This window comes from Netta rufina, assembly GCF_964035555.1.
Source record: "Netta rufina genome assembly, chromosome: 1".
Classification (NCBI taxonomy): domain Eukaryota; kingdom Metazoa; phylum Chordata; class Aves; order Anseriformes; family Anatidae; genus Netta; species Netta rufina.
In genome coordinates, this window is record NC_140123.1 from 126,611,253 (window position 1) to 126,619,383 (window position 8,131).

The 8,131-nt window shown below is 48.3% G+C and overlaps 1 protein-coding gene across 1 annotated transcript; it reads right to left on the bottom strand.

Moving 5' to 3' along the window:
- Window positions 1-598: 598 nt before the first annotated feature.
- Window positions 599-6,513, bottom strand: NECAP1 (NECAP endocytosis associated 1). Its single transcript, XM_084287697.1, has 8 exons — window positions 6,342-6,513; window positions 5,683-5,783; window positions 5,428-5,532; window positions 4,915-4,996; window positions 4,448-4,556; window positions 4,179-4,365; window positions 3,052-3,145; window positions 599-2,930 (listed from the first exon to the last, which is right to left on the bottom strand). Exons 1-8 carry the CDS (start codon window positions 6,437-6,439, stop codon window positions 2,882-2,884), a joined length of 825 nt encoding a protein of 274 aa, XP_084143823.1. The 5' UTR covers window positions 6,440-6,513; the 3' UTR covers window positions 599-2,881.
- Window positions 6,514-8,131: the final 1,618 nt, after the last annotated feature.

The window sequence follows — 8,131 nt, forward strand, 5'->3', positions numbered from 1 at the left end:
TTATTCCTTTGTTGGTGAGGCCACTGCCCCTGTCTGCATTGCTGTGGCTCAGCTCCCAACTTGCTCTCCTTTCAGAGCAACCTGCCCTCACTGCTCCCTGACAAAGGACCCACTGAGTGCATCTCCGCAGTCAGCAGGGACTGCTTCACATTTGCAAGTATTGTAAGAATGAATTTGGACAAGTATCTTCAGGGTGTAAAGCCTCTAATGTCTGAAATGCTAACCGGCAGGGCAACAAAGTTTTCTCACTTGCTAGTTTTATCCATATTCGCATCAAGCATATCTCCCTCCCTCCCTCCCTTCCTCGCCCCCAGCCCCAGTCAAGCCTGTCTTCCGCGTTGTTTTTTGACTCCCACCGTTTGGAACAGCCACAGGTCATTGTTACGTCCTTCTTCCAGGCACCTACTTGGCCCTGACAGAGACTGAACTTCGTTCACTCCTAGAGCTCTTCCTGTCCAGTCTGCAGGCCACAATGCACTTGCAGAAGAACAAGTAGGCCAGTGGCATCTTGCTGGAGACAACAATCTTCAATCTGCAGGGCTTCCAAAGCAACAACAATTTGACAACTTAGAAGACTCATGACATTCTTTTCCCCAACATTACTTGTTTAATTGCCATTTCACCAGTACATTTTATGCTTTATATACATGTATCTTTAATCTTTGCTTCTTTAGCTTTTCAAATACATAATATATTATCTTCAGAATACTAACTAAGACAACACAGAAGAGGCTCCTAGTTAGTTTTTAATTGGTGCTATAAACTTCCTCAGTTTGGGGAACTGATGTGTAGTTGAAATGACAGGACCTGACAATATAAGAGAGAAAAAAAAAAAAGCCAACCAGCAGAGTCCATGGCTTAGCTAGCAGACTATGGCCACCCACAGAGTCTGAGGAGACAGAGCTTAAGTACAATGAGACTGCAGGAGCAACTCTGAAGGTAGGGGGAAGCAGGGGGAACACCAAGAGAGCCAGGGGATCAGGATTAAATGACTACTTAAAATACATCCAAGAGCAGTCTGGTCCCCACTTCCACAAGTGGAACTGCAGCAGCTTTAGAGCGATTTTCAAGAAAAGTGTTGCTTCCCGGAGTGATGGTCTAGGTGAAACTTAGTCCCCAAAATGCCCTCATTGTAGCAAGAAGACAAAACAGACGACAGAGCTTAGCAAGTGCAAGGTACATACAACTTACTACTCCTTTAAAATACACATGAGGAAATCTTAGTCCCAAAGGGCAAAATTTACTTGCACAGGTGTGCTAGCAGAGAATATCCCAGTTTCAAAAGTGTTGCTGTTGGCTGAGTGTTGAAAATGGGAAGAAGTTGTCTAGAGAAGTACTTTAATGCTAGGGTTCTAGTAACTAGGTACTATAAAATGGTCATTGAAACCATCTTCCTGACTAGTGTTTTGGCTTATCAGCTAGCATGGAAGGGCTTGTGAAGTTTCTAGCCTGCCCATGGGCTTTGCCAAGGGTTATCAGCAGACTTACAAGCCAGATGACATCCACAGCTGCTGAAGTTGGAATAGTGTCCACATCAAAGGGCCTTCAGAAACTCTCCCAAAAGGAACAGGAGAAAGTAAGGGCCTTCTACCTCTAATTCTCTAAACCACATGGGAAGTAGAGGATTTTCAGGACATATTAAAAACATAAAAAATAAGCTTCCGAGTTACAGGAACCAGCTCACATCCCTAGAAAGTTATTCCTAGAATAAAAGCCACAAGGAACCCAGGTGGGATAATTTGGCCATCACAGTTCTCAAGGTTGAGCCTACTATACATTTCTTGCCCAAATGATATGTGACAGCTGAAAAGGGAAGAGTGACTGTCCCTTCACTGGAGAATAACCCACTGTCTCACCACAGCTCTTACTGTGGCATGGATGCACACTACTTGTAACACAGTGCAGTCACAAGTGCTGCTGGACAGATACAAGTCCAGGGCTCAGGATAGCGATGCAGGAACATGAAACGCTGAACGGTGGGATTACCTGGATGTCATCTAGTGCAAGTAACTACCGAATTATAAAGACAGGTTCTGTTTTCTTTTTAAAGCTATTTCCAGTTAAACAGCTCAATGGCAATGAGGCCTTTGCATGAAGGAACAGGGGAGAAGGGAGGAGTGAGAGAACTTTTTCCAGTGAACCTACAAGCCAAACAAGGAGTCTCGTGACGGGGAGCCCAGCTGCAGTTACAGCATAGGGGCAGCAGATCTGCTCAAGGACTTGCATGACTCCTCCCCTTAAGAGCACAGGAACATCCAGCACTATAAAGAATTGCACCAAAGAAAGGAATAGTAGTGCATGCATGGGGAGGTTCACTCCTCACCACAGACATAATTAATCTAACAGGATTTTGTGTTGAGATTTAGGAGAAATATGACTTATCTCCTCACAGATTCCATTTACAAGCTCCAGTCAAATGCTGCAGCCCTCAGCACTGTAGGCCAAGATGCAGTGACTTGAGCTGCTATTGAAAGTAACTGCAAAAAGCAACAGGAAAAAAAAAAAAGACAAAGAACCCAGAGGCACCTACCCAGCCTCCTCCTGTACCCACCTTCCTCAGGATTCTTGCTTTCCCTGTATGAAAAGATGGGGAAGAAGAGCTAGGATGTAGCATGCAACAGCCAAGTGGGTAGAAGAAATGAGGCTCCCCCTTCTCCTTGCCCGCCTTGTGAGGAGTCAGTATGTTCTCTTTAGGTTCAGTAGTTTCAATGTGGGGTCAAAAATAGTAAGTTTTGACTGAAGTGAAGACCTGGCTTAAAAAAAGGATTGTCCTGACTCGTTTCTGATTGAAGACTAGAGGGGTTTGTGCCCCCTATGATTCCATCTGGTGCCTCTAGAGCCTCTTGGTCATCAGTTTGTTCCATTCCACTGCTTTGACCATTCAGAACTGGACCCAGTTGGACTGCTGAGGAGCCTGATTAGGAACAGCACTGAAAGAAAGATAGGACAATCAGAAGGAGCAACTCTAATAGGAATTCTTAACTCACTGCTCTTCCAGCACCCATGAGGAAGCCACCCTTCCTGTGCGGAGTTCCCTTCACCAGAGTTTACCTGGATGCAGTGCTGAAGTCTCCCCAGAGGTCTGCAGTAGCTGTGGCTGGTGCCTTGGATGCAGACACTGGAGCATCTAAGTCTAACAGGATATCTAAGACAGAAAAAGAAGAAAAATCTGTCAAGGGGAAACAAACAACAACAAAAAGACAGGCATTTAAACTGTCACCTGCATAAACTACCAGGTGCAGCGGCATCCAGCTCTCCCTCCAGGAGAAGGAAGCTAGAATTTTTAAGGACTGAGTTTGTTTTAACAGCAGCCCCTTTTACTAAATGTACACTGAGCCTCCAGCTCCTGCTGCAGGGGTACATTGTCATCAAGAACCATTCGGTCTGCATCTTAGTGTATCAGCTAGCGCATTTGCAACATATTACCCCTTCCAAGTGGATTTAGGAATCAGATTCAGCCCAAGCACAGCAACCATAATAGTTATTAAACAGGCTTCTTCTGGTCAGTACAAATCATGCACTGCAGCCCAGTCCTCTTCAGGAGGTTACAGCTTCTTATCAGGTCTGTATACAGCACTGCTAATGTCTCTGAATTCACAGGAGTATCCTCAGCATTCAAGTTGCAGTCATACACTCAGTACAACACCTAAAAGACTGCAGCAATCTCTGTTACAGCCCAACTCCATTATGCTTTGCACCTTCTGGTCTTCGTACTAAAGCTACCTCCCTCCCTGTTCAACTCCTCTCAAGAAGTTCTTTTCCTGCACCTCTCAAAAACCACAGAACTATCTGCCTTTCCCTATGGACTGAGCACTATTTTCCTAAACACCCTATACAGCTCTGTCTGTGCCCCTAAAGCACACACAAGTTCAGAAGAATTCAAGTATTTAAACTTGATACCCAACCAGCCAGGTCATTTTGACCAATTCATTTGGTTTTGGTTTCTCTTCTTGCAAGGAGAGCAGCTACAGTGCTATTCTCCCTGGCAAGGCTATCAAGCTGCTATTATTAAACAAACACGGATATCCTCAGGTCAAAGGAAGCACAGCCCTCAGGGTACATCATGTTTCACAGGGCTTTTAACTGCACTTTTGACACTAGTTCCCTGCAGCTGGCCCGTGTTCTATCTCTGCGCCTACTGGTGTCCAACAGACTATTTGTTCTGTGCTAATGTTTACCTGCACTGCTCGCATTACTGGATTTCAGCACGGGTGGCGGTGTGACTTGGTTGGCAACGGCTGTGGAAGAAGGAGGAGGGATGGGAGGGACTGCAATTTTGCCTCCTGGTGGAGGTGGAAGCAGGCTTAGGCCCCCTGATCCAGACACACGAGGCTTGGCTACTCCTCCTTTCTTTGTCGTCATGTTCTGTATAAAGAGGGAGGACAAGTGAGGAACAGTCTCCACTGGCATATCCAGAGAAAGAAGCTGAGTCAACTTCGCTCCTTACCCCAATGTTCAGTTTGATGGTCTGCCCTTCCTTGAACCCTAAATCTAATTTGGGACGCGTGTCAGCTTCCTGAGACTCCCTGGAGATCTCTGTCTCCTGCTTCACCCACCTAAAATGAAGAGAGGTAAACACAAGACACTGTGGCAAATGGAAGCAGAGCCTCAGAATAATGCATGATTCCTTTCCCCACTCTGCCAAAGAACTGTCATGCCTTGTCAAGCCAGCTATCTCACCACCCCCAGTGTAGTACAGCAAAAAGCTCAGAATACCACAAACCCAAGAGACTGTCTAACGCTGCACCTGTAGTGTCACAGGACTTAAGACTAACGGATCAGACCCTGCAGGACCCTCAGCTTGCAGTGTTTCATGATCATCCTGAGGAAACCTGCTCCAAGAGAACATGCACCACCACCCAACTCATTCCAGGAGCTAGAGGAAAAGCAGCAGTCCAGAAAAGCACAACTCACTTGAAGTGATCCTGCAAAGATACGTTGAAGTCAAAGGCATCACCACGGTCCGTGAAACCAATGCCTATAAATGCACTTCGTCCTAGCAAGGAGATGGAAGGAGTCATTGTAGGTGCCTTGCAAATTGACCCCTGTGTCCATTCACTCCAAAATCCTCCTGCTTCTCCTAAACCACTCTGTGCTACTTCCCTCTGACACATCTACAGCTGGACACAAGCAGCTCACAGAAAGTCATTGCTTCTGGCCTGTAAGATGCGCTTTTCTCACCATGTAGCACTCTCAGAAACTGAATGCTCCTCCCTGTACTCTGTGCAATGCAGAGAACCCTTCTCGGTTAATCTTGCCTTCCTACCCCTCTAGACACCCTACCCAGACTTTTCAGCACTCCCCCCACTATCTCAATCCGCCAAACACACATGCAGCTCCAGGTATGCCTGATGAACGCAGACATGCACCAGCTCCATCCATCTCCTCCACCCCGGCACTTGGCATATACATGACCCCTCAACTTACCAGTCCCATCCTGAATCCGAATCACAAAGTAACGGCTGGAATCTGTCACCGTCTCCACTGCAATGCCAGGATATTGGTCTATGGGAGCCTGAGCAAACAGCTCCCCTAGAAACAAAGAAGCAGGTATTAAGGAGAGCAAGCTTCTTCTAATGCATGTCCAGAGCTACCACACAGAGCTTTGAGCAGGCTTAGAGGCGCAGATTCATAACTAGCAACCACAGTTACAGTCTTGCCAAACCACACACCTTCCCTTACCTGACACCTTATCTTCTAGTTTTATATATGCAGTTTTGCCTTTGGAGGTGACACGAAGTCGCCCTGTCCAGTCCGGATGGTCCAGTTTCCAGTCAGATGCCCTGAAAAGAGAAGCAACTCTTCACTGACCGTACTTCAACCTGTCCACTTCTGCGCATCCAGCTGAAGTCTCTGCTCCCAAACCTTCAATGCACACAGACGCCTTATTCCCCTCCTCTTCTCAAACAATATTCCCCTCTCTTCTCAAGCAAGGTCTCGGCTCCTCTGTTGCTGCCAGTTTACACGCATAGCTCTGAGCAGCCTACCTTTCCGCTGCATAAAGGGAAATAGACACTATCCAGAGAACATCAGCTCTGTGTTTTCCTTTGTAATATTGCAGAAGAGGGGAGACTGAAACCCAAGAACTCACTTGGAACCTTTAAACACGGAAAGCCCCTTATAATCATCAGGAAAATTCATCAATCTTCTGAAACATACTGAAAAGCCACTCCATTATTTTACCGTACTGTTGTGAAACAGCACCAGGTACCCCTGCACCTAGAGGCAGGTGGGTTACACACATCGTGCATGCAACCCTCCTGACTGCCCCGGCCAGGCCGCCCCCCCCCCCCCCCCCCCCTCCTCCTCCTCTTCCTCCCGCCCCGCTGAAGGCCGAGCACCTGTATCCGCGGTTGGAGGTGCGCGGCGGGATGCGGTACACGCTGACATCGGGCTTGACGCAGAGCACGGACTCGTACTCCAGCTCGGCCGCCGCCATCTCGGAGCCGAGCCCGGCGCGGAGCGAAGGCTGGGAGCCTAGGAGCAAGGGGCACTTCCGACCGCCATCTTTGCTGAGGGCAGGCGCCGCCCCGCCGACGTTGGGAGCGGGCGGCCGGCGGGGAAGGCATCTTGCTGCGCCCGGCGGCCATCTTGGAACCGGTCCTGACAAAGCAAGCGCGGCCGGCGCCATCTTGGCTCCTGGCAGCTCGCTCCGCCTGACGGGGCCCGGGGCGGCCATGTTTGGTGCGGGCAGGTGAAGCCGCGCAGGGCGCCATGCTGAGGGCGAGCTCCCGGGGCGCGGCGCTGGCCTCGGTGCTGGGCTCGGTACCGGGCTCGGCGCCGCGGGGCTGAGGCCGCCCGGGGGTGCGGCCCGTGGGCGGCACCGGCAGCTCCGTGCTGGGAAGCCCCGAGTCGGAGCGTGCTCCGAGCGGGGACTCCGGGTGCCTTCTGTGCTCCCCGTCACGTTTTTAATTTGATAAGGACTAAAATGATGGTTTTTTAATAGCCACGGGCTTCCCAGTGAAGGTTTGGTGTCGAAGTCCTCTGCTGTGCAGTGGCCTGTGACTGAACAAGGCTCTCTAACAATCCTAAGTGTTCCCTCTGAAAACTGGTAGAAAAGGTGTGAGGAAAGGTGTAAGAAAAGTTTAGGAACAAAGTTGTCTTTGTCCCCGCAGCCAGAGGCAGACATGGCATGGGCTAATTGCGCCAGGAAGCAATTTAAGCTATCTGTGCAAGACAGGGAGTACGATTTATTGCCGAGTGTATAAAAACAAATAAATGAAACAACACCGAAATTGAGGAATATGTATACGTATATATGTATTTATTTTTCTGGTATGAAATGTGTTAATGCAGTGAGAGCTGAAACTGTGTCTGCAGATCTGTAGGAGGAGCAGGGTGGTAGCAGCCAAAGAAGCTGTCCTTGCACCCGGCCAAACATCCAACCAGCCCAGCATTGCACCTCTGACAGTGCCCAGTGCAAAGTAATTGAAACTCGGAAAGGGGGTTGTGTTGCTGATTCCGTAGATCTGGTAAGTGAAACTGTTTTGAAGTCAATAACAGCAACAGACTTGGGTCGTTAAGACCAATGGAACAGCATACTTGCAATTTAACTAGCATATGTAAATGTAGCTGGCCTAGCTTTAAAAAAAAATGGACAGCTACATGAATATATACACAGGAAAATGCATTGCTGGTGGGAGCTAAGTACCTGAACAGATGATGGAATTATGCAGATGTGCAACTTCTGTTTTCCCTTCACCTCTGCCAGCTTGTTCTGCTTCTCTGAAGTAGGAGGGAGAGGCTGACACATTGCTTTGTGGCAGATACTGATGCCCAGGGATCAGAGGTCCATGCCCTGCTGTGTGGGTGAAGAAAGGCTTTCCCCTGCCAGGCAGCACACAAGAACAGACAGGTACCTGCTTGGGAAGAGAGATTTGAACACTTTTGTACAGCCCGCACAAGAAAAAGTGGGAATATACGGAGCCTATTCTTAATGCAGACATGCCACAATGCAAAAGAAAGCTCTGCCTCCCTACTTATAGTATGCCAGTGTTGTATTGCTTGTCAAACTGCCAGATTGAAGGCAAAGAGGTTAATGAGAGGCAAACCTTGGAGAAGAACAGAGCAGAGCTGTTTAAAGACAGTAAACAATACAGAATTACACTCTCCTAGTATAATAGACTAGCAA